At 43.5% G+C, this 25,759-nt stretch overlaps 2 protein-coding genes across 6 annotated transcripts; both read right to left on the bottom strand.

Annotated features, from left to right (window-relative positions):
- LOC121708875 (clustered mitochondria protein homolog) lies at window positions 1–16,399 on the bottom strand. Of its 4 annotated transcripts, none has more exons than XM_042091804.1 (28): window positions 16,184–16,399; window positions 14,163–15,317; window positions 13,634–13,824; window positions 13,034–13,205; window positions 12,635–12,778; window positions 11,848–11,969; window positions 11,446–11,630; window positions 10,947–11,072; window positions 10,481–10,628; window positions 9,885–9,977; window positions 9,231–9,625; window positions 8,714–9,010; window positions 8,098–8,264; window positions 7,786–7,884; window positions 7,378–7,478; window positions 7,144–7,296; window positions 6,918–6,980; window positions 6,512–6,756; window positions 5,752–5,836; window positions 5,234–5,387; window positions 4,596–4,735; window positions 4,396–4,476; window positions 4,043–4,168; window positions 3,299–3,420; window positions 2,940–3,033; window positions 2,645–2,779; window positions 2,400–2,473; window positions 1–1,057 (listed from the first exon to the last, which is right to left on the bottom strand). In XM_042091804.1, the coding sequence occupies exons 2-28, from the start codon at window positions 15,292–15,294 to the stop codon at window positions 991–993; spliced, it is 4,911 nt and encodes a 1,636-aa protein (XP_041947738.1). In that variant the 5' UTR covers window positions 15,295–15,317; window positions 16,184–16,399; the 3' UTR covers window positions 1–990. The 4 variants fall into 4 exon arrangements, with proteins under 4 accessions (XP_041947738.1, XP_041947737.1, XP_041947736.1 ...); XM_042091803.1 differs by having other exon boundaries at window positions 15,835–16,399; XM_042091802.1 differs by having other exon boundaries at window positions 11,446–11,600; window positions 14,163–16,399.
- A 517-nt stretch (window positions 16,400–16,916) lies between these two features.
- On the bottom strand, window positions 16,917–25,608 carry si:ch211-274p24.4 (coiled-coil domain-containing protein 92). Of its 2 annotated transcripts, none has more exons than XM_042093685.1 (4): window positions 25,210–25,608; window positions 20,688–20,835; window positions 20,053–20,100; window positions 16,917–18,744 (listed from the first exon to the last, which is right to left on the bottom strand). In XM_042093685.1, the coding sequence occupies exons 2-4, from the start codon at window positions 20,815–20,817 to the stop codon at window positions 18,020–18,022; spliced, it is 903 nt and encodes a 300-aa protein (XP_041949619.1). In that variant the 5' UTR covers window positions 20,818–20,835; window positions 25,210–25,608; the 3' UTR covers window positions 16,917–18,019. The 2 variants fall into 2 exon arrangements, with proteins under 2 accessions (XP_041949619.1, XP_041949618.1); XM_042093684.1 differs by lacking the exon at window positions 25,210–25,608 and adding an exon at window positions 24,992–25,202.
- Window positions 25,609–25,759: the final 151 nt, after the last annotated feature.

Genomic DNA, 25,759 nt, shown 5'->3' on the forward strand with positions numbered 1-25,759 from the left:
CCATTTAATTGGTCTTCTTTTTACTTCCAGGAGCCAGTAAATTAATTTCTTACATTGCAACCTGTTAACAAATAAATACCCTTTCACACCAAGTCCCAATTTTCGGATACAATTTTTACATGAAATCACACTGGTAATTAAATGCATTTGTTATCATTAGTCTGCGCAAATTGAAATCGAGACTAAACTAATTTCATCTTCGTTTGTAAAGACTACAACACATGTATTCCTTGCATGATACTGTGCGAACATTTCGTCTGAAATTTCAGACATGGTGTGAAAAGGGTTTTACTCCAACAAAGGAATTAAACAAGAACAAAATTATAAAAAAAGCAACAGCAGCATTAGATTTTAGATTAAGTCTGTATTCAGGCATACATCTGTTCATTAGATGAACTACTGTATCTTTAACATTAATCCTTTCAGACAACAGACTCACATGTATGATATTTGTAGCAATACTAATTAATTAGACGTTACAATACATTCAAAATAAACATTTAAAGAAGTTCAAAGACATGCCTTCCACCATTTCACCATTTTAATATTCAGGGCTCTTTCTTTATTAGCAACGCACTGTCAGTAATTGAGCGACTCATCACCACAATGTTCTTCTGGGCAGAAATTGTCCCTTAATCATAGCCTGCAATCCCAAGAACAGCCCATGATGATCAAAAAGTTAAACAGCTAGTACAGTAAACAGTATAGTAATGGCAAATTCTTGGAAAACTTCTTCACCTTTTCAGCCATGTTTTACAGTAATGTCACCCAATCTATAATATAACACCTCCTCATGTAATGTTTTGTTTATGCTCTGCATTCTCAATGTTTACTAAACCCTTCAATAAAGTTGACAGAAACTGAAACTTGTAGACCTAAAAAGAAAAAAAATGAATAAAAAGCAATACACTCTCCCAAATGTGCACTGAATCTCAAACCCTTCCAAGCTGCAGGGGGCACTGTAATTATGGAGGTTCTTGCTGTCTGATTTCAAGCCCTGGCTGCCAGTGACTGAGTTTTCAGTGCCTGGTCCCTTAGGTTCTCCAGATCTTTGTTACTGGGTGAATGAATGAAGGGAGAGAAAAACTCAGGTTAGCCATGACAGAAAAATCACATACAAATAAATGTTCAGATGAGTGTCATTCTGACTTCCCCGATATTCCCAACAGCACACACACACACACACACACACGTGGATATGGACACACACACACGCACTTACACACACACACACACTAGGGTGGTTCACAATATAATGGTATAAGTAAAAGTTTTCCAAATTTGGCCAGATCACATTTTGCCTTGTTCCTATTGACATTTTGAACATCTGTCCCAAAAATTGAGCCAATAGGACGCCAGTAAAGGATGGCACACTTTTTCACAATTGCTCAACCTAAGAATGCATAACTTTCGCAGGAACCAGAAACTTGAACAAAATAAAAGATAAGTATGGTCATTAATAATCTCTCCCTGTACTTATACTAAATGAGTAAGAACATTAGAACAGTTCAAACACTATTCCCTGTATGATGACTTTGTTCTTTTTGATACTTTATCTATGTGTCCTTGCACAACACAGAGCAAAAATTGCTTTTGGTCTTCGTTTCGCACAGATTGTTGACAGTGTTTAATAAGGGCAATGCCTCTCTCTGCGCTGTCGTTGATGACCTTCAAGGAATTCACTTTTTGACGCAGTTTCTCATCTGTGAGAATGGACCTCACATCATCAGGGTTCTGCCATCCATTTGGCCTTCAGTAAGAACCTCAAAGAAGTGGATTGAGCAGCGAGTGACGAGGCCAGAGATGGTAGCTGTACTGCTCTTGTGGAAGAAAGACTTGGCATCAAGTCTTTGAGCATCTTCCCAGGGCGTCTTTCAAGATTTCTCAGCATTGTCTCTTTTTCTTCAGCATCAACACAACAACAACAACAACACGTTACATTTATTTAGCGCTTTTCTCAACACTCAAAGCGCTTCACAGGGAAGGGGGGACCTCACTAACCACCACCAATGGTAGTAAGCTGAGCATCAAAAAATGCCAGGGCGACAAGTTCTTCTGACGGGTACCACAAATGTTGTCCAATGCTCTTCAATGCAGCATATGCAATGGTTTTATCCGGATACCAATACATCATGTATTGTGTGTGTGTCAATATTGTGAAAAAGTGTGCCACCCCAAAATGTGCAGCAACTGACTCCATTTTTGGTACAGATACTTACAATGCCAATTGGAACAAGTCAAAACGTGATCTGGCAAAATTTGGTGAAAATTAATTTTGTGAACCACCATAACACACACACACACACACACACATACACACACACAAAACTGAAATGACTGTTCTCTGTGTGCCAGTTGTGGACATACATGTACACAATATAAGAAATCCTTTTATATACCTAAGGGGGATGAGAACAACTCCGCTGATCAGATTTAGCTGTTCTAGGATCCAAATCCTGCTTGGAGGGTCCAACTGCCAATGCACAGAATGACAACACAACAGACATTATACTTTGTGTAGCTTTATGGTGCTCCCTCTCTCTCCTTCTCACACACACACACACACACACACACACACACACACACACACACACACACACACATTTTGAAGGTCATAGTTAATTTTTTAAAAAGAGCAACAAACATGTAGTGGAGCGATGCTAGTATCATGGCTGGTTTGGTAGATCATGTTCATGGTGCGTTGCAGGGTCACAGCTTGCTGAGTCAGGTGTTTCAGGTACTCTGAGCTCTCCTTCGTCTTATCATGATGCTCTCCAAGCTGCAGAAAACCAATGAAGTTCTTTATTTATCACAGAAAATACCGCCACAGGTAAATAGATAAAACATTTGGCTTTGTAATTACAGTATGACACAATTTCAGTAAAAAAGGTCTTATAAATGTAGATATAAGGGGCTTTTCTGTAATAATGATCACTCACCTGTTTCTTGTAAACTGCATAGCACTCTTTCTCATGCTGGAGAGCAGAGCGGAACTCCCCCTTGCTCTCATATGCTTTGGCCACTAAGTAATGGCTAAAGACAACAGTGGAGAATTGCATGGTGACAAAAGTAGTGGAGAGGGATGTGTGTGACCAAAAAGTTTGTTGTAATATGACCACAATTAAATAGGTAAATAATACTATACAGGTAAAAAGGAAATCCGAATAAATAAATATTTTATCGGAAATTAAATCTACTGAATTCATACGCATATGCTTTGAAAGTGAATATGTTAAGTGAATCCAAATCGTTATCACTCTCCCGCACATCCCTGATTCCTCTACAAAGATTTATTTACCTGTGTGCCACTTTCAGTGATGAGAGTCCATGATACTTGATGTTGATGGACAGAGCATTCTCCAGAAACCTCAGGGAGAGACTATACTCAGTCAATGCATGCAGCACCAGACCAATCTTACTCTGCACAGAAACAGTAGTGGGGGCAAACAATGCAATTGAGCCAAATGTTGCAAAAACAACAACGATGTTAAAAATGAATGGCGTAGATCTAAAAACAGACTGAAGTTCACTGTGAACCCTCTACACCTACTCCAACAGCTAGAGGAGGAGCAAAACTGCTCTGGTTTTGTTTAAATTGCGCAAGTCAAAGGAAGGTCAATCTGCATCTTTGCCCCTAACATGTATTGTAAAATTAAAGTTAAATGCTGCAATTTCAGTGCATTCTACTTTGAAATATGAATGCATTAGATTTGTAGGGTTTTGCCAGATCAATTTATCAGATGTTTTTAAATGTCAATGTTGTTTTAAAAAATGAGTTAAGTAAGTAAGTATAAGTATATATACTCTTTTGATCCCGTGAGGGAAATTTGGTCTTTGCATTTATCCCAATGTCAGTGTAAAATCATAGAATATTCCAAAAAGACAGACCCTCTTATTTTAGCTCTCAATATGATTTCACAAAACAACACCAACATACAATGGACACAAACTTAAAACAGCATATTTCATTGTTGTGTTGCGTTTGCTTTGAAGAGCTCAGCTGGATATGTGTGAGGGGCTGCTACCCGTGGCGTGCACTCACGTCCAGCAGGGCCATCTCCGGGTGGTCCTCCCCACACACCATCAGGATGAGGTAGCGTGCCCGGTACAGCAACCGCAGGGACGTCACAGGCTGCGCTCCAGCAAAACAGTACAGGCCCAGGTGCATCTGAACACAGGGACGAAAGGACAAAACTGTGAACCGTCTATTGATTTAGGTCGTTGTTTCTCCCTCTGAAGAAGAGACTTGGAGTCTTTTCTCTGAAGAATATGACCAGATATCACTACATGAAAGAATGTTTGTTGTTTCTTTGTTATGGAGAGTATCACAAATGCATTACCAGATGAAAGAGTATGTAGACATAAAAATGTGACTATCAATGATAAAAGACTTACATATTCTTGAACTGTGTGAGGATTTTCAATTCCCAATACTCTTTCACTCATCAAGACAGCTTTCTGTTGGTGGTTTAGAGCCTATGATGGTCAACACACACACACACACACACACACACACACTATTAATTTGCATCCATAAAACAGTCAAATAAAACTCATTTTAATTTCCCAATTTCAAGAGCCCAGTGAATCCACACCTCAGCATAGTCTCCCAGGATGTAGTGGATTCGTCCCAGGAGTCGTAGACAGGCACAGATCTGTTCATGCATAACTCCGTACACATTAGTGAAGAGGCCAAGGGCCTGTGCAATCATCTCAGATCCTTCTTTCAACAGTCCTACAAACACACACACACACACATGCAGACAGACAATGACATTAGCATTATATACTTTTACAGAACAAACTTGGTTCTGTAAAAGCTGGATAAAGAACCAACCAGCAGAACAGTTTCTACACCTCATCCCACAATAAAGGCACAGTCTGCTATTATGCAATTATGTAGTTATGGTGAAAGATACATATCATAACATAACAACACCAGGTACATATTTGAACTCAACAGCCAATCAGATACACCCTTCCCCTCAGTGTTCCTGAAACAATTCTGTCGATTAGCTACGATTGTATATGACCATGTTTCTTTACAGCACAATTATAATATACAGCTAAAAGAATGTGAGGAGAAATGTGACAATGAGTGTACATGATAAGAATTGTGGGCTGTGCCTTTAAAGGGAATTAAACACTAAAAGAACAGCACCATTACAGAAACCATGTTGTGGTGTTGCACACTGAACATCTTGTCACAACAGTGACATTACATTCTACGTACCTTCTTGTACTTTTGTCTGACCACTTTGGAAGAAGAGAATTGCATCAGAAGCATTGGGCCGTATGTGTTTCACTACAGGGAATATGTTCAGAATGTCCTCCTCTGTGAATGTTGGACTGCGTTTGTTTTCAAAGTGGTATTCCTTCAGTAGGACCTAAAGAATATGCAGGGAAAATGAAACTGGCCAGCAATGCACTACCAATGAAATGTACAGTAAGCGCACAACCAACGTTTCAATGTAAGAGACTAAGCGCACAATTAGAATGCAACAGTAATGTAAAATTCTGCTCTTATGGTCATAGTTAAAGATAAGAGAATCTTATCCTATCTGATTATACATAGTTCTTGAATTTCCCCTGGGGATCAATAAAGTATCTATATATCTATCTATCTATCTAGGTTTAAAAGGTCATCTTTAAAAGACAATCACTGTTTAACATGACACTGGAATTGATTCATGACGAGATAGGGTTGCACCACTGATGCTCTGTCATGCAGAGATGGGAGGGTAGGGTCACCTGGATGCCTGTTTTAATGGCGATCTCTCTTAGTAGCGTGATTCTCTGGACACTGTACTTCTCCACCGCCTGCTCCACACTCTCACTGGGTCACAGAAAAATGGAGGTTAGTTGATACATATGTGCATGAGAGTTCAAGAGTGCAGCACGCACATCCAAGTCGTTGAGTACTGGGTGCTGGACAGGAAGGCACAAGCAAGTAGAACGTTTAGTCCGCACACCAGAATCTGCTCCTTAGCGTTTTTTTATATTTGTAGGCTGGGCTGGGGCCCGAAACGTCACATGTGGTGATATAGCCTATAAAAATACAAAAACGCTAAGGAGCAGATTCTGATGTGCGGACTAAACGTTCTTCTACTTAGTTGATACATATGACCAGTAGGTGGCAGCACACTGTCAGGACACTGGTAGAGGGCACTGAGAGGGCAATGCATGATGCGATTCCATCATGTGACATTTGCATGATTTTATAAATGATTTTACAGAACATTTTCTTAAGGTGCTTGCATCATCTAGCACTTATACCTCAGTAGTTAAATGTGACGTTTGTGTTGCTGTAACCCCACTGTCATATTCAATGGTATGCAAGCTGTGTATGAGACTCACTGTTCAGATACATGCAATTAACTTTCAGTTATCGTCAGTTATTGGTAATAAAAAAAAAATCAAACATTTTCAATGTCAGTACATTCTTTTAGCCACAATCTGTGAAGCTGAACTGAGTCTGTTTGTATTGACAGATGCATTTCAGGGTTCTCACCACTGGAGGGCGTAGTGGTAGTACTCCTGTGCCTCTGCTGAGATGGTCCTCCACAGCTCCTTGGAGGTGAGGCCCACCCACGACCCACTGGTCGCCACTGCGGACGCTGCTCCTGACACGCGGCTCTTCCTGCGTCTGCTCCGGCGCCTCTCAGTGGTTTGGGGTCCAGTGGTGTCCGTATACGAGCTCAAGAAGCAGTTGAGGAAATGGGCAACAGAGGCGGAGAGTGAGGAAGGCTCCACTGCCTGAGGAGGAATATATATAACACACACACACACACACACACACACACACATGCGCACACACACACACACACACACACACACACATACACACATACAAATGTGAATAATGTCTCACTCTGCTATCAATAATTTTGCATGACCACAGAAAGATAAGCTCTTACCTGGAAGTATGTCCGGAATAGATGCTTTGTGCATCTTGTGATCAGCTCAGCAGCTGAAATCCTCTGCAGACAAATAAAGTCATGGCTAACTTCTATTCTGCTCTTGTGTCCTAGTGTACACATGGCATATGACGGGCAGGTACAGATCTTTTCACTTGTATGTACTGTATGATGGTCATTATACACTGTACACATTACTCATGACTGTGGCATAAGGCGAACTCACATGGACATAGTCAAGCTTTTCCCTTTCAGGCATGCTTTCTATGGCCTCCACTACTGTGCCCAGGTAGCGAACATTTACACCGTGACGATGCAAAGCCTCAGTCAGGGTGGCACCATCCATCGGCAAGGTGGTGTGATCCATGCAGCTCTTGACCTGCACAGAAACACTCTCTCTGAGGATTAAGTGGCAGCCAGATGGGGGAGGTCAAGTTAGTGTGGAAGGTGTTGCACATACCAGGGCTGGGATCTGTGTGTTGATGAGGAAGGCAGCGGCGTCCTTGATTAAGAGCCTCTGTGTCTGTAGATTCGCAGCCTGTTCCTCAGGGAAGCGCACAACTATGGAGGTCAAACACAAATACACAAAGATAACAGATTATATACACAGACACTCACACAAACACAAATACATACCAGGGTGCAAACACACAAGCACACACACACAGAGATGCGTGCACACACAGACACAGACACAGGCACAGGCACAGGCACAGGCACAGACACACACACACACACACACACACACACACACACACACACACACACACACACACACACACACACACACACTGTTTCTCGAAAACAGATGACACCTTGTTAGTTTCCCCCGTTTGTCATTTGCAAACAGTAGATTCAGCATACCCACCCGGACAGAAGGCATTGGGGTTGAAACGGATGTCAAAGGATGTTGTGCTTGTGGATCCCACCATTTTACAGGCTTCAGCAAGCACACTGTCAGCACAACCTTCAAGGGGACATGGACAAAGGAACATTTAGTTTGGCTACCTTAAAATCTCTGGCCAGGTCTCTTGGAGAAAAAGTGAAAAGCACTATACACTGTTCTCCTGCTTTGGATATTGCTGGTCTATATTTGGGGGTTTAATCAGGCAAGATGGTCCCACCCCAAATTACCCATGTGATACTCAAGTATACCTTATAAGCAGGACTCTTACAGTACCTGCAATGGACCAATCTGGGTCAGAATCACAGAGAGGGAACATCTGTTTCTCAGCTGCAACAGAGGCGCTGTCATCTAGAGTTATTAGCTGCATATCCGTATCTTCACTGCCTGTTGCTGTAGATGGTCCATCTCGTCTGTTGACCATTTCCAAGAAACGATAATACCTGGAATAGGATGGGATTGTTCAGTTAGTAGTGCACTTGCAGGTGTCCTTGTAATTCAACCTCATATTTACACCATCTTAGTGATGGCATTCTTGTGAATTGATTTTGTACTGTAACACTTTCTAACTGGCACTGTCTGACTGATGTTATATATTTCAGGTGCGTTCGTGGGCCAGCAAGCCATCATGAGTTTGCTGAAACCATTTAAATGGTTTCTGTCTATCATTATGTCGCTTCTCAGCACATTCAGAGACAGAAAAATCTATCTTGTCTATCAACCCTGATAATGGGCTGGCAGCATTCACTCCAGTGCTTAACAAGGCAACTTGTCTAATTCAGATGTCTGAACATAATGCAAAGCCAAAGGCTTTATTTACTAAAATTACACTTTTTTAGCTACAGAGTTGAGTGAGTGTATCAGTAGGAGTCGATCAGGTAATACTCCTCACCTGTGCTCAATGAACAACTCGACCAGTTCCTGCCTCAGACACACCAAGCGATGCCTGTGCTGACGCGGGAACCCGGGTCTCTGGCTCTCTGGCGGATGTTCCTCTACTGAGGGGAGAAAATTGAGGTCTAACGGAAAAGTACGGATCAGGTCCAAGACGTAGAAGCGTCTGTCATTTCCCACAATGCCCTTGCATTCCACAGAGGAGCACAGTTCCACGCGTTCGCCCTTCTTGTTTAAAACGAGGTGGCGTTGGATCCTAAGGTGCCTGCTGGTCTTCTCTAGCAGCTCCACAAACCTTTAAGAAGGGGAGGGGGGGGGGGGGTCACATGTTTAATTTATTTGTTTTATCAGAACCTAAATGAAAACATCAAAGACTCTAACAAGATCAATTAATCTCACATTCTATCTGCTGTGTATTTAATTATAATGGCAGATGCTTTTAACAAATCAATAGATTTGTATCTGATTTATCACTTTGCTCTGATATAAAAGTCATTCTTAATGTTCTTCAATACCTGGCATCGCTAACAATGGTCTTGCCAAAGTCCATGGAGCCATAGATGACACTCTGCTCCTGGTCTTTGTCTAGCAGGCCCGGAACAATGGACTGGGCTGTGACCCGGTAGCCTCGGTAATCCACCACAACAGTGCCCAGGGTATGGAGCCCCTCCGCATCTATGGAAGCGTAGGCCCGGACACCTTTGAGGTCATTTGTGGGTGCAGAATGAGCAGCGGGGTCCCCACCTTGCTCCAAGTAGTGGTCTTTCACGTCGAAGCCCAGGCTGAAGAAGATGTTGTTCCAGATGAACATGTGCATATGCGGCTCGTCGCCAGGGTTGAGGGGCATCACGTTGCCATCGATCACGGCCATGGCACCACGTGTTGCCGTAGTAACGAAGTCAGAGTTTGTCTGAGGACAAGAGATATTTGAGAAATAAAGACAGTGAGAGAACAGGAGACAGATTGTGAAAGAAATATGCAATTTAAAATTTTATTCAATTCACTTTTATTATTCACAGTATGTAGTGTAATCAACAATGAATATCATCTCAAAGTCTAAAGGGGTTAAAAACAATAAGATAGTACCAGGGTGGATTCAAATGAGAGCAACATATAGCACATGTGAATATTCATTCCTAGTGCATAAAGACAAAGTGTGAAGTGCTCACCTTGAAAATAGCCCTTTCCCTCAGCAGACGTTCAGCGAGGTTCTTCCGGGGGAGTTCCCTGGTGGACTGCAGCTCCTCATTCCAGTCCCGTGTCTACAGACACACCAAAACCCCACACGCACAAATACACTGTGTGACCCACCAATAACAGTCATGGACTGATTATGAACTTTCGGGCCCCTGGGCCCAGATGTATTAAGGGCCCCAAACTAATTGTCACATATGTAGGAGGGGGGGTTTGGGGGTCCTCCCCCAGAACATTTTTAATTTGTTTGATGTGATTTCCTGTATTCTGGTGCATTTTGGGGATGGCCAATACTTTAATTCAATCAGATTCATAGCCTACATCCTGATTTGTTGATATTGAGGCAATGATTTCATGGAAAGACTTGGGCTTCAGGGCCCCCTGACCCCTTGGGCCCCTGGGCCTGGGCCCGGTAGGCCCGTGCAGTAATCCATCCCTGATAACAGTACAGTACCACAATTCTGAATCTTTCACTACTCATCTTAGGCATTTTACTACAGATGACCCCATCAGGCATGGATAAATAAATATTTAAACTACAAGTATAAATGCTGAGGTGATGCTCCCCTACCTGTCCAGGTATGTGTTCCTCATAGCCCATGCGGGAGGTCTGGGCATCCTCGGCTCGCACAGAGTCTAAATAGTGGTCAACCTTTGGAGCTGTCCAGCTGTACAACTGGAAAGGGGTTTCCAACCTTTCAAAAGGGTGCCTGTGGACCCTAATGTGGGCAAAGTCACAATTAAACAAGAGGATTATAAAGCATCTATTGGTTATTTTGTTTTGGTGTATCTGTAAATGTCACTAATAGTACCGCGTACTGTTGTATTGTGTACTATTTTCATTGTGACTGTAATCTCGGCATTATTGAAAATGAATGAATCAATGAATTTCTGAGGTTAAATGAATCTCTAAAACATGATAAGGGTAATGGGCACAGACTTGTAGTAGACATACCATATTTTTTGCTACGGAACATTTAAGTTAAAAAAAGATATTGAAATGTGATTATGTTTGACCAAATGAAGACTGGACACACCTTTTTTTCAACAAGGCACTGAAATTCTTCTTAAACGAGGGACTGATGTGATTCAGAAGATCCACTAAATCATGGCTAAGGACACTGGGGTTCGCTGGCTTTGGGTTGAAGCTGAAACTGGTTGACCTTAAACAGCACCACATTATATACACACAATGAGAGGCACCATTTGAAATAAGTTTAAGATTCTGCTTATTTATGGTTATGGTTATGGCTATGTTTATTAAGGTTATGGTTAATTAGCAGACGCCTTTGTCTAAAGCGACTTACAGATTATGAACATTATAATAGTTCAAAATTGTCATTTTTTGTTAAGAAAATGAGTAAGCCTATGTTAAGCAAAAATGTATTAATACTAATGACAGCACTACAGCACTAACATGTACATCTGTTTCAAGATTCAGTAATTTCACAAGCAACAAATTCACAAAGCATCCAACACATTTAAAAGTCAGCATACGCATTTAACAGCACCATGAAAGACTTTTAAGCAACTTACTGGTTGAGGTAGAAACCACGAACCGAGGCAGTGATGCTAAAGTGTCGTTCCTCCAGTGTCACAACATACAGATACATGAGGTCTCCATGCATTTTCCGATTTCCTGGAGGGGGGTTCCAGTTACTCATGGTCAGGGCCCTAAGGAATTCCAGAGGCTGAAGCCAGTGGACGAAGGTCATTAGTGTCTATCAAAACAGGAGACAGCAAAGCAACTGCAAAGTTCAAAGTGTTTGTTTCCAGAAGAGCAAAGTAAGCCATGCTTCGGAAGTACATTCTGAAACATGGCAGCAGCAAAACAGAGCTGCTGCTAATGATTCAGATTTCACCCCTGTGAAACCAGGTGAATGGTTGACAGGATCAGTGTCCATTTTCACCTTTTCCGCTGTTGTGTCTGCAGCCTACCTTAGCATCCTCTTCCGCTGGCTGAAGAGGGCTTAGAGGGCACTCTTTGCTCCCTGGCAGAATGTAATCTGGAGGACCACAGCTCTCCTGCTTCAGCTCGTCACCTCTCTTCCTGGGCTTGTCTGCATGGAGAGGTGGCATGAACTGTGAGAGAGTACACCCACTATCTACAAAGGTCATTTTGTTCCCGCTCAGCAGCAGACACTACAGTATAGAAGGAAGCATCATTAATCAAGGGCAGCACATGGTGAACTGATATCAAAAGTATTGTTGTACCCACTTCCTTTAAACCATAAGTAATTTGGTTATGCATTGGCACAAGCCAAGTTGCAAGCAGCAGTTCACTAGTTCACATTCTGAAATGTGACATAAAAAGACATAAAAGCATAAAAGAAGAACATGTGTGGCGAAGTCTCTAGACAGGGTCCTGAAGTGCTTCGCGGAATCGTGCCGGAGTCGACTGTGCAGGCAGGAGTCGGGCAGGATTCCGCCATACACTCCTTTATTCTTTAACTATGGAAGATGGGAGCCGTAAGGGGAGGTGTTGGGTTGCGAGTGGAGTAACACGGATGCTGCAACTTTGGCAGATAGACTCCTCCCGAACTTTCGTTTGTAAACGCCATTACAATAGATTTGTGTATGTTCCTTATGACTTGGCCTATTGCATATTCCAGAATCACTGTGCAGCTTTAATGCGACTGCATGTGACCTTTCTTTCTGTGATCTTTCCAGCCTCGTGCTCTACCAGATGAGCCCAAGGGTAGCTGCCTACCTCCATGTAGCCTACCTCTCATGTCTGTGTCAGTGAAGAGTCTGAGAAAGGACAGCGACCTGCAGTCCACTCCATTGTAGGCATCAGTGGGGTCCAAGCTCCTCAGAAGGTTCCGAATGTGGCGCAAGTGGATGCGCACCTCACGGACGGTGTAGGGTTCTGTGGACACACAACAGCATCACATATCTTGGCCTGATTTCACCTCTGTGTCTGGAAGTTATAAGTGCACATTTTCATCTATTCTGTCATCTATGTGTATTCCTATATTGTTTTGTGTATATATCCATTTGTTGTATATTGTAGTCTGACACTTCGTAATGGGATTTCACTGTTACTGTATGGCACTATCACCACCAGTCAATAGTCCTGACAGGCTTGCAAACACATGTCTGCTAGGTCTACATAGACTCTTACCATCTATGGTCTTGAGCACACATCCGTCCTGCAGGCCACTGATGGACTTCATGTGGGTGAAGTTGTCCAGCGTGCTTCCGTCCAGCTGAAGGGAGAAGCAGGTGCGATGGCACGTCTCCTCATAGTCCATCAGCAGCTGTTTCAGCTCCTGCACCATCGCCATGGAGGACACCTGAAGGACACAGAGTAGAAGCATGACAGGTATGAGCAAACTATAAATGCTATAATTTTTTTTATTACAGTTTCAGTTTCATTCATTTCAGTGCAGTTATACACTGTGTCAATAATTGATCGCAATCCTGTTACACCAGCTTTTGCATGCTTTTATTTCTTACAGTTACACAGTATAAAGTGATATTAGATCTAGAGTACTTGTAGTTGCAACCAGCTCACAAATAATTTCTTGTAGAAAGTTCATAGCTATTGCTTTTGTTTGGATTGCTTGCCAAATCTTTAAATATTGGCGCACCCTTCATAACAGAGGTTTATACTTTACACATAGCCAAAATGGTAGGGTCTGATAACGGAACAGCAGTGTGCCTCTTCTTCAGGCACTCTCTTTTAGAGGCTGCACACTGCCACAGTAATAGGATTTAATACCTGGAAGTTAATTGGCTCGATGCCCGGGACCTGGATTTTAACTGTGAATGACGTGTCCTCATTAAGGCTCACTTCCTCCATGTTGGCATCGCCAGCCTGCCCCACATCACTGTCCCCTTTCCATGTGGCCAGGGCCCCCTCTTCCTGGTCATGAATCAGGGGGCCGCTTCGCATGGCGTTGGCACAGGGCCCTGGAATGGGTGAACATGGGAGTGGAAGGAAACAAAGATAATGGAGTGTATTGTAATAGTGCAAAGGAGGGTGCAAATGCCTCTGCAATTGCATGAGTGTATGTACTGTATGTGCATTTTGCCATGCTTTGTTCAATCAGAGTACACAATGTTGAAACATTCAAAGCTACTAATTCATGTTATTAATATCCCTTAATGTAATTCATTATAAAAAATAGTGTACACATGTCCACTGAGATGCATATTGTTGATTGAATCAATTCTAGATTGAAGGTGAAACTGGTTTAAAAGCCTTTAAAAAAGATTTAAAAGCCTGTCACAACATGCTTACATCATACCTGTGATTGGCGGGGTAGCCAGAAACAGTCTGTCCACCATAAACAGGGTCAGCTGCTCTTTCTGCGCCTCCCCCTGTAGTGCTTCATCTGACACATTCAGATAGACTGGCATTAACTCTTGATCTGTTGGCAGGGCCTGGTCCTGATTCTGAAATAACTGTGCAGCTGCTCCTTGGGGGTGGACTAGGCTGTGAGTTGTCTGATCCCCACTCTGTCTGACCTGTGCAGCATCTTTCACAATCTGCCCAGTCATCTTCAATTCCCTTTTAGTTTGCACTCCATTCAGTTCCAACTGGACTAGATTATTGTCTGTGCCATGCATTTGAGTTCCATTGTGGTCCTTATTGTACACCAGGCCCAGCTCTTGTAAGGCCACATTCTGATCTGCCGTTACACCTTGCTCAGCTTGAGACTTGTGCTCAGACGGCAGCGTTCTCTCTTTAACCAGATCAACCGTATCTGGAAACGCTCCATGTTCCAGAGGCCATTCTGTCTGTCCGGTTCTCAGTTCCATCTGTTCCGTCACACCCTGTCTTGTCTGCCCCACACCTTGTTGCTTTTGATTAGCATTGTGTTCCATATGCTGAGCTCTGTGTGTTGTCCTTGCAGCCGCCTGCTGACCCGGCTGCAATATGCCCCCTTCTGTCCATCCACCATCCGCGGCTTCGTCCTGTAATACATCTGATTCTGCCCCGTCGACACTCTGGTCCATATGGCCCATCAGCACTAGGTTGTGCTTATTAGGATCAATGTCCATTTCTGTTGGATCCACAGTCTGTTTGAAAAGTTCTGTGTTGTGCTCAGGTTTTCCAGGCCCATAGAGAGTGTGCAGGTCCACCTGCAGCGAATCTTCCTCTCTGTACGGCTGCATGATCACAGCCTGGACACTTTCACTGCTGTCCGGGACAAAGCTGGGATTCCACACGCCCTGGTCGGGGCGTAGGGAGTGCCCAGCAATCGCCAGGGCCGCCCCAGGGCTACTGCTGAGGACGATGTCGGGGAAGAAAGCGTGACCCTGGTCCAGGACTGGGGACTTCTCGGCCTCCCCTGTGGCCTGAGAGGGGGACGGGCAGTCCTCGTCACTGTTCTCCTCTGACAACAGCGGTGACCACTCTGGATCAGGACCCCTCATTTCCTTGGGTTGGAGCTGTTGGCCTGAGAGATTGTGGCAGCAACTCAGTACGTTCCCCATGGTGACAAATAAACAGCACAGCAGTCACACCACACAAGAAAAAAAAGTGTGTAGGGGCAGTAGTGTCCAGGAGAGGTACCACCCCTCCAAAGCTAAGCTAACACTCCTGCTCTGCTGCTACTTTGTCCTGACCCGTGGCCGGTTTGCCCCTTCAGGTTTGCACTAAGAGGCAGCTGCTGAGAGCTGACTGACAGGCTTGGCTATCAGCTGCTCACTCCAACAACAGGGTCAGTCTCAGAACATGACGCGCTAAATTCCAGAGCATGTCCATGGTCAGACACGGCACAATGTTCACAGATCTTTCACAGAAAAGAGTTCATAGAAGAAACAGAAGACAGGTCACAGGCAGAGAGTGATGAGAAGAGTCACCAGAGGCACAGCAGTAGAAAAATGGAATGACAATCAGCCAAAGGAAAGAAAAAGCCCAATAAACGTTAACATTCAGCAAAAGTGCATGATGATATGCAAGATATGAAATACTTGAGCGCCAGCATGCCTGTAGAAGACGGTCCTCAAGCAGTCCAGTAGAATGATGCAATAGAGAGGATGAGAGGAGGTCCGTCCGAGGCCCAGAGAGAGTCCCCTGCTCCAGTGACACATTACACAAGCCCCATGTGTGTCCTGTCCTCCTGCGCCCTTCACGCGTTCTCCCCCTCTGTCTCTCGCTCAGTGGGAGGGGAGGAAGAGGGAGGCCCCAGTCCCCCTTCCATAACAGCTAGCCTCGTGTTCTCAGAAGGACGACCCAACACACATTAATTCATCCCCACGATTAAAGCCATTGCCGATACGTCGCCACGGCTACTAAGCTGAGCTCATGTCTATGACTCACAGGATTCCTTTGAATCTGATCAGCCTGCAGTCACGTGAAGCCATGTTCTGGAGCTGTCAACGCGGAGCCGGTGTGTATAAATAGCCGGGGCAAGTGGTACGGCTAGCACACCGGTATGGCTGTGACAGGGGAAAGAATAATGACAAACACACCTTGTTTCTGGCGTCTCCGAGGACAATGGCTCGAATGCTGCTCCACAGTGGTTGCTATGGCAGAGTGCTGCAGTAGCCTACTATTAACATTCAGAGGAGCAGTTGGGGGAGTGTGAATTCCTGGGTCTGGGAAGTTTCTCGAACAACGACTCAACAAATAGCCGAGTAAATCAAGGGAATTGAATTGGTGATGTGTATTTTTTTTTTTTTTTACAGTAGCCACGAACAGGACTTTGGCATGAAAATGAAATTCAAAAGGATGGGTGTGTAGACTAGACTGAATTAATAAATAATAAAAGTGTAGAAATTTGTCGAAGTGACGCCATCCACTAATGAACTTCGGCAAAAGCTGGCTACCATGGACAGCGCTAATGGAACTGCAGCAGAGACTGTCATGCGTTCTTCTGTTTTCTTGTCAGGGCATCATAGCCTAGCTACTGCAAAAACGTCCAAAAATATTGGACAATCTCCAGCCAGTAGCCTATAGCCTCGGCTACCTGCTATACAATACGAACCACGTGATCACGCATCATAACGCAACACACTGTACTATCGAGGGGAAAAAAGCAACAAATATCATATTTGAACTTTTAAATACATTTTATTTGACATAAATGTACACCATCCATGTTGCTACTCCATTCGTTGGACATCATTTATCATTATATGGCTTCCTATGAAACTGGTTTTGTACAGGCACAAGTGGATAACTAAACAGCAACTCAAATATTTTTGAGAAAGCTGCAAACACTTTTCGTCACTGTTATGATAAAGAAATACTTTATTTTAAAGTGACAATAACGCCTATTCAGGTTCCATCAAATACTGTGATATACCTGATACAAAACATAACACAATCATACTTCATGACTGTATTATTATGAATATAAACATACCTCTTTGCTTATCTCAGTAAAGCTTAGTAAATAGTAACATTTTCTATGCAATCTCATATGTTTCTCTAACAGTCTAAGGCCAGCATATTCAGCACAGTATTGTTAAAATCAGTGAGGTTTAAGTGAGTGACTCATTGATTGTACCAATATTACAGTGTGTAGTTTAATTAACAGCAACGATGAACATGACTATGAAGATTATAATAATGATGTATTTTATATTAGACCCCTGTATTACATATTCCAGGGCTTGAAGTGATATAAGTCTTTCATTTTTTTCAGCTCAGTAGGCTATCAGTAAGGCTCAAATATAGACCTAAGGAAAACGGCAACATTTTGGGAAATTGGCCTATTTACCGTCTACCCCAGAGATAGATGAGAGGATACATACTCCTGTCTTTTCTAAGCAGAGGAATACTCAGAACTACATCCTCCCTTCACTGAGTGCTCAAACTCTGTGCACGACGTGTTACCTGGCACACAGTGCTGCTGTCTGCCATCACTGCGCCCAGGTAGCGGTGCTTTGCCAACATTAGAAAAGTGCCCAGTATGTATCTGCTTAGAATAGCTGTGTAAGCTAGGTGGTAGGTAGGGTATCAGACTGGATTATGGCATGCACAGAGAAGAGAAGGGTATGTAATCACTCATCTAACTCTGGGGTCGACGGCAAATGAGCTAATTTACCAAAAAGTTGGCGTGTTCCTTTAAATACATTTATTTGCCTAGCTAGCTAAATAACCAGACTCTTTATCGAGATTTCTACTTCCCCTATGTATCTAACTATAAACTTATAATTCAGTGGTGTCTGGCTCCATTCTCCCCCTGACTGGTGATTGGTTGCTGTGTCTGCTCCGTCTCCCCTCTGAGGTCTCTGAATGGTCAGCTTCCCTGCAGATCCGCCCCAGTGAGGCATGCAGCGGCAGCAGCCTATGCCTAAACGGGTACAGGAAGAGGGCGGGGTCAGGCATGGCTCGTGGCTCCTCCGGCCCGTGCACCCTCGCTCGCGGCACACACTCCCGGACTCTCTCCGAGCGCCGGGACCTAGGGGACGTTGCGCAGACCCTTGGCGGCCGTCTCTCAACCACCTCAGGGGATGCCTGCGCGGACAGTGACCAGTCTGACTCGGGCGAGCCCTCTTCACTCTCCTCTTCATCGTCGTCCTCCTCCTCCCCACCCTCCTCCTCTTCCTCTTCCTCTCCTCCTCCTCCTCCTCCTCCGTCCGTCTGGTGGTACAGGCTGAAGCGGGCCGAGTGCAGCTGGAAGGAGAGCTGCGCCGCCACGTCCGTCTGCTGCCGCAGCTGCCGCCCGAGCGCGGTGATCTTGTGACTGCGGCGCTTGAGCTCGTCCAGGAAGCGGCGCTCCTCGTCGCGGAGGCGGGCCTGCAGGGCGCCCGCCAGCGCCCCCTTGCGCCGCAGCTCCAGACGCAGGTCGGCCAGACCGCACTCACGCTCCGCCAGGCTCTGCTCCGCCGTCTGCAGCTGAGCCTCCAGCCGCTCCTGCTCCTCATCCACATCTACACACACACACACACACACAGGTGCACATACAGACACACAAACACACACACATACACACACACACAAACACACACACACACACACAAACACACACACACACACAGGTGCACATACAGACACACAAACACACACACATACACACACACACAAACACACACACATACACACACACACAAACACACACACACACACACACACACACACAAACACACACATACACACACACACACACACAGGTGCACATACAGACACACAAACACACACACATACACACGCAGGTGCACATACAGACACACACAAACACATGTATGAACACAAACACAGAGCATAACAGACACCCATATACAAATACACACATTTTGCATGCAGTTACAGAAATACTTTGGTTTACAGTTTATACAGTACATTTATTTGACAGAGAGTGGCATAGATTACAGTCCAAGAAATGCTACTTTACACGGAAGCCACTGAGAATAAGATGAAAGTGCAGAGAATTACGAGAACAACACACTCACACACACTCACACACACACACAAACACACACACAAACACACACACAAACACAAACACATACACAGTGTCCAGTCAATGTAACTTGTTCAAAAGAATAAAGTGCAAATTCCCATTGACATAAAAGAGCTGTTCAGTGAAGCATTCAACTGACAAATGAGGACACAGAGGCTCATACTTGGCTGAGCAGTGAAGTGAAACAGTTAGCAGATAGAAACAATGACAGTGACTTCATATTACTTCCAGTGCCGTGTTCAAGTGTATCTCTGACCTCTCACAGTTCCCCTTTGAGTTGGCATGATAAGATACCACACTATTTCTTATCGCATAATTATATGATATACTGTATATAATTTAAGCAGCAGAGAGCACACAGGAAATACTAAATAAGAATGCGAACAGCGCTCTCTAGAGGTCTAATACATGAAAATGTTTTTTTTTTGTGTGTGTTGATTGCAATCACAAATGCACTGCAAACAGAGAATCAGTAACGCACTTTCAACAATAAAAACAAAAACAATGCTTGAACTTTCTATTTGGTTCCAAATCTACTTCCTCTGCATTAAGATAACATATGGAATGTTAAAACGGAAGCCTTGTGGGGCCGGCCACCTATGATGCTGATAATGGAACTCTCTTGAAAGGGTCTATAAAGAACTGTGAATTATCAATGTGTATGTGTGAATGGTGCTATATGAACAAACATGGCTTGCCTCTCATAACTGTACGACAGCACACTGGTTAATCTCAGTTTTACGGTCAGCTCATTGGTGGATTTTACCGCAGTACTCACCAGCTTGGGTTCTTCTGGGTAACCTGTCATTTAGCTCACAGTTCAACTCTGTAGAGAGAGGATTAGACAAATGAGGTTTTAAAAGAGCTAATACTGTTCTTCCACCTTAAACATTTACACACAAAGAGTTGTTATATGACACTGGTTGAGAAGACAATGGGAAAGTTTACATTTCTGATGCCGTGAACATCAATACAAAGAAGGATTTTTCACTAACTGAGTAAAGAATACATGTTTTTTTTCACTTTATACACACTTCACCCAACCACCTCTTCATAAGTGTAACTCCAACACCATCCCCCACTACTTACTTCTTTACAATTCATCTCCTGGCCATAAGGAGTTTGAGGGTTACAGTGATTTAGCGATACAGGGTGTATATCTTTACAATAACTTGTCGTTCAAACCTTATGCTACTTTGCTTGCCCTCAATATTAATAGAACCCATTCAATAGACACATCTTACTTATTTAGGGTCGCTACTCTGATATTTAGCATCACAACAAGGTCACAGCCATAGATATTAGAAAGCTAGATACCGCATTGTCTAATTAATATCTATGGTCACTGCACTGGGAGTGAGGAAAGTGAAACATGCTCTGCGGGAAAAAGTGACATCACATCAGGTGACCAACCGGTACATCGTTTCCTGAGGTGCAGGATCTCCAGCCGAAGCCCGGTGAGCAGCACCAGGTGTTCCTGCTGCAGGAACGCCACGCTGCGCTCCACGCTCTCCACCTGCTGGGCCAGGGCACTCGTCTCCATGGAAACCACACGGCTCACCTGTGTGGGAGGACACCGGGTCAGTGAGTGTTGCTGAAGACAGTGAGGGGTTGTTCACCTGTTATGGGGTGAAATGTTTGAGATGTGATGTCTATGTCCCCTTTGAAAAGCACATATTGATTTTAATGTCAGAATGTTAACATCAATATCAAAGATGACCACTGGGCCATAAAATGTTCCCTAAAGCCACCTATCTTGCTTGAAGCCAATAAACCATATGCATACTGTGAATTTTAAATGGTGTAATCCTAAATGATCTTATTATAGATGCAGATGTAAAACCAACATAGCCTGTTAAAAAGAAGCTAACAGACACCTGCCCTATATCTGGGATTCTGTTCTACATATGTTTTTTCCTCTTTTTTTATTGGAAATGTACTGTACACATCTACAGACAACACACACACACAGGTGCACATACAGACACACACACACACACACACACGCAGGTGCACATACAGACACACAAACACACACATACACACGCAGGTACACATACAGACACACACAAACACACACACACACGCAGGTGCACATACAGACACACACAAACACATGTATGAACACAAACACAGAGCATAACAGACACCCACATACAAATACACACATTTTGCATGCAGTCACAGAAATACTATGGTTTTGGAAATGTCATGCAAAGTCAAAACAATAACACATCACATGTGTGTAGCCCAGGGTTAATTCACAACCCTCTAGCTATAGCTAACTGATTTTCCACAACAGGCATTGTATAGTGGCATTACACTAGGCATTATTGTCTAACCTGCACAGTAGTCTGCTAGCTAGCTATTTGTCATACAGAATTACAAACAATATTTTTCATCCTAACATTTTTGTAATGCTTTAAAAACAGGCACCACAGTCCAGGATTGATACAAACTAGTTTGAGTTATGAGGTACTTGCCAGTTAGTCAGCACATTAACTATAATAGTCCTTGAATTTGTCCCCTTAATTACAGAGAAAACTGCAAAGTTAATTACAGGAGGAGAGGACAGAATCAAGAAAATTATTTCTTCCAGTATTGCAAGGAATGACACGAATCATTTGGAATAACAACAACAAATATAATGTAAATGTAACAAATGTAAATCAGGTTTATAGCCCAAGTATACTTGCATATACAAGGAATTTGGTCTCTGCATTTATCCCATCTGTGAATTAGTGAACACACAGTGAGATGAAACACACATGAGGTGAAGCACACACTAACCCGGAGCAGTGAGTTGACTTGCTACAGTAGCGCTTGGGGAGCAGTGAGGGGTCAGGTGCCTTACTCAAGGGCACTTCAGCCGTGGTTGTGGGCATGGGAGAGCAGTGCTCTTCAACCACTCCCCCCTCCCCCCCTCCAACATTTCTCCTACTGGTTGGGGATCGAACCAGCAGCCCTAAGCCCTAACCAGTAGGCCATGGCTGCCCAAGTATACTTACATATACCAGTACGGGAGCATGCCTATGTTCCCACAGCCCTATGTCCCCTAACCCTCAGGCCTAACCCTAGAAATGTGGGAACATAGGGCTAACCTCACCGATACAAGGAATTTGTGCTCTGCATTTTATCCATTTGGGGGTACAACACACCCACACAAACAGTGTACACACATTCAAACACACACACACCCTTGAGCAGTCAACACACTAGGTACTACTGCTGCTCACTGCTGCGGGTGTGTATGTGTACAAGTGTACTACACACTAGTACACATACACACCCACAGCAGCAGTGAGCAGCCCTTGATCCGGCGCCCAGGGAGCAGGGCTCAAGGGCACCTCATCCATGATTATTGATGTGGGAGAGCGCTGTTAAGTCAATCCCCCCACCTAAATTTTTCCTACCAGTCGGGGATCGAACTGGCCACCTTCAGTCACAAGTCCGATTCCCTAACCAGTAGGCCATGGATGCCTAAAGTAATTGACATTAATGCTATGGCTGCAAAATTAGGAGACAAATGTTATGATTTGTTGGCTGTTCATGCATTGTTTGGTTGTGACAGTGTGTCATATCCATACGGAAAAGGGAAAACCTCAGCAATCAGTTTGATGCTCAAGAGGAATCTTGATTTGAAGAATTTTACATATGTACTGTAGAAGCTGATGAGCATGAATGGATTTCCTTTCTTGCCTCTACTATGGAAAGACTGTTGAAAGCCTCAGTAACTTGAGATACATGCTATTCACCAAGAAAAAAACCCTCCTTAAATAAAGAGTCTTCCTCCAACAAGAGAATATGCAGCGGAACACATCAAGCGTGCACGGCTGCAAGTCCTTCTGTGGAGAGCTGCTGACAAAAAAACACCTCCAATGTGTACTGATGATGTATCCCTGTTTGGTTGGAAAATAGAGGATGGAATTCCTGTGCCTGTTCATGGCAACACTGACATGGCACCCAAAACAGGTCTACAGCTTGTTGCTTGTGGATGCAAGGCAGTGCCAGCATGCTCCAGGGCATCTTGCAGCTGTCAGTCAGATGGACTACCATGCACCACCTACTGCAACTGCAAAGGTGGTGAATAGTGTGCAAATAAAAATTCAAAGATGGCTACACTTTCAGTGGTGGATACTGATGACAGCGAGGGAGAAATGTCTGATTGAATGAATGTTTTTTGGAGGAGACATTTGATGTTTGCGATGTGTACAAGGCCTGCCTGGCAACATGTTCTGTATATAGTTGCTTTCAGTATCTGTGAGAAAGTTCTACTTTGTTCCTTATAACTTTGTCTATTTGATTAATTGTTGAGGGTTGATACAATTTGTTGCTCAGCCTACCATTTCAGCGGTGTGACCTTACAAGGCTTTACAGTTATTATGTTCTCTGAAGGGACTTGAAATCATTTTAGCATGTTTTTTACAGACATCATTGGTTTCTGTTTGAGAAGAGCTTTCATTTGATACCATACATGATGGGTTTATACAGTAATGTGCATCTAGTTATTTTTTTATGGTCAAAAAAAGGGGGCGTGACAAATTATGACATTAAAAAAAATGCTCAAGGGTGCACCCGTCAGATTCTGAGTCTACACCCCCTAAACTATTAATTTATGCAAAAAAATTGCATTAGTACCTTATGTCACACCTATCCTGGGGTTCTACCTGACTATACTGTTTAGTGCATGGTTTTAGTACATGTACTTCCACACAGGGCTTTATTGACTAATCTATACTTACCGTGTTAATCGCTACTTTTGGTGTACAGTTTTAAAAACTTATATCCACACAGAGAATTATATTTATATTTGAATCGGTACTTTTGATATCCTGTTCAAATTTTTTCCGCAGAGACTGACCCGGTGGTCCCGTCTACTTGACTTTGGCCTAGTAGCTGGGCATACATAGTTGGATATTTTTGTACATATAGTCTTATTCATTTGCATTGTCATATTGTGATTTTATTGTGTTTTATAATACATTCTTGTTTGTTATACTGACTCCGTCTCCACTCACTGGTTAAATAGAGCCAAGTATAACCTTTATACCGTAGGGGTGCTTAAGCTACTCTGGTTAAACAGCAGGCTTAAAAGGTGAGAACCATACCCTAGGACCCAGGTTACACTAGCACACCCCTCTGAGGCAAAAGAGGGTTACATGTGTATTCCTCAAATAATTATGGAACGCGACGCTAATCCTGCAATCTTTCGAAAATGAATCCAAAAGGTATGTCAATAAGTAGGATTCAAAAGCAGCAAGGCTTCATTTCAATTGCAGGGTCCATTGTAACATGGCCTAAAAAGGATTGAATCACTGGATGATCGCAGCAATTAAATCATGCTCTTCAGCTCCTCGCGCGCAGCGCAATAGTACAGGTCCCTCACGAAATGTATTTGTTATCACAGTTAGATGCTTGGTTGTGGTATGATGCTGATTCCGCAGTATTTTCCAAGCCCAACGAGCACTTTCGTTAGGCCCTCCCCTAAGCCTTTGACACCGTCTCCTTCATTAAGCACCGCTGTCGGTTAAAGGAGCACCTTGGAGATAACCCAATGTAGGGCTTCATGGTACAGTGTTAACTCGCGTAAAATCTGTAGTGCAACGCTTAGTAGTTTCATCAAACAGACGCATAAATGCAACTTTAACTTATACTATAATTTACTTGAGGTCCTTATACTAAGCATGTGACCCACTGATTTAAATGTCAAAACATACCTTCCGACAGAATTGGCCATCGCATCCTCTATGCACAATATCCATTGTTAGCAGGCTACAATTTTCACTTACACTCAACGTGGCATATGGGCTGCATATCGGATTAAACTACATTAACTGGTTAATTAACTGGTTAACCGTGTTTAATAATGCGCAGCACTCTTCCATACGACAAATCATATTAAAGGCAATGTCAAATTTCTGTTGTCAGAACTCACCTTTTAAATTAACGAAGGATTCGACAGCGGTACGACTGTATCAGTGCATCGTGACCGGATGGCTCAGTGACACGTTTTGTTTGTGGTGAGGTGGGCAATGTCCGACAAAAAACAGAGACCCAACTAAACGAATCAGCGTAACAATGAATTGTTCTGAGGAAAAAATGGGGAAATCACACAGCGACGAACAGATTTCGCGTAATGACGCTGATCTTCTTCCTCTTAAAAACGAAAAGCCTTCTAAGACTTTGTCAGCATTTACTTTCTGAACGAAAGGTAGGCACCAGGAGACTGTAAAGCTACGTTCAAAAATGTGGTCATCTTTGCTGCAGCGTAATCCAAGACATTGTTCTTGTGTTACTTTCCTTGACAGATTTTCAGTACCTTGGACGAGGATGGAGGTTATCCTGGCGTTATGCTGACCCCTAGTGGTAAACACACTCACACACTCACAAGGCTTGTTGGCTCAAGGGCTTCAGCTACTGGAAGTAGGAATTCTAAAAAGGTGCAAAAGTGCAAAACCTTCAATAAGGGTGTTAGAAGAACACTT

The sequence above is a fragment of the Alosa sapidissima genome, chromosome 5, assembly GCF_018492685.1.
Source record: "Alosa sapidissima isolate fAloSap1 chromosome 5, fAloSap1.pri, whole genome shotgun sequence".
NCBI lineage: Eukaryota > Metazoa > Chordata > Actinopteri > Clupeiformes > Clupeidae > Alosa > Alosa sapidissima.

Coding starts and splice junctions, on each gene's coding strand:
- LOC121708875 (XM_042091801.1), bottom strand. CDS start 15,354: ATGGGGAACGTACTGAGTTGCTGCCACAATCTCTCAGGCCAACAGCTC. Junction 11,631..11,847: donor CAGCGGAAGAGGATGCTAAG/GTAGGCTGCAGA, acceptor CTGTTTTGATAG/ACACTAATGACCTTCGTCCA. Junction 9,626..9,884: donor GGGAAAGGGCTATTTTCAAG/GTGAGCACTTCA, acceptor TCTTGTCCTCAG/ACAAACTCTGACTTCGTTAC.
- si:ch211-274p24.4 (XM_042093684.1), bottom strand. CDS start 25,036: ATGGATATTGTGCATAGAGGATGCGATGGCCAATTCTGTCGGAAG. Junction 20,836..24,991: donor ATGGCCAATTCTGTCGGAAG/GTATGTTTTGAC, acceptor CCTCCCACACAG/GTGAGCCGTGTGGTTTCCAT. Junction 18,745..20,052: donor ACCCAGAAGAACCCAAGCTG/GTGAGTACTGCG, acceptor GTGTGTGTGTAG/ATGTGGATGAGGAGCAGGAG.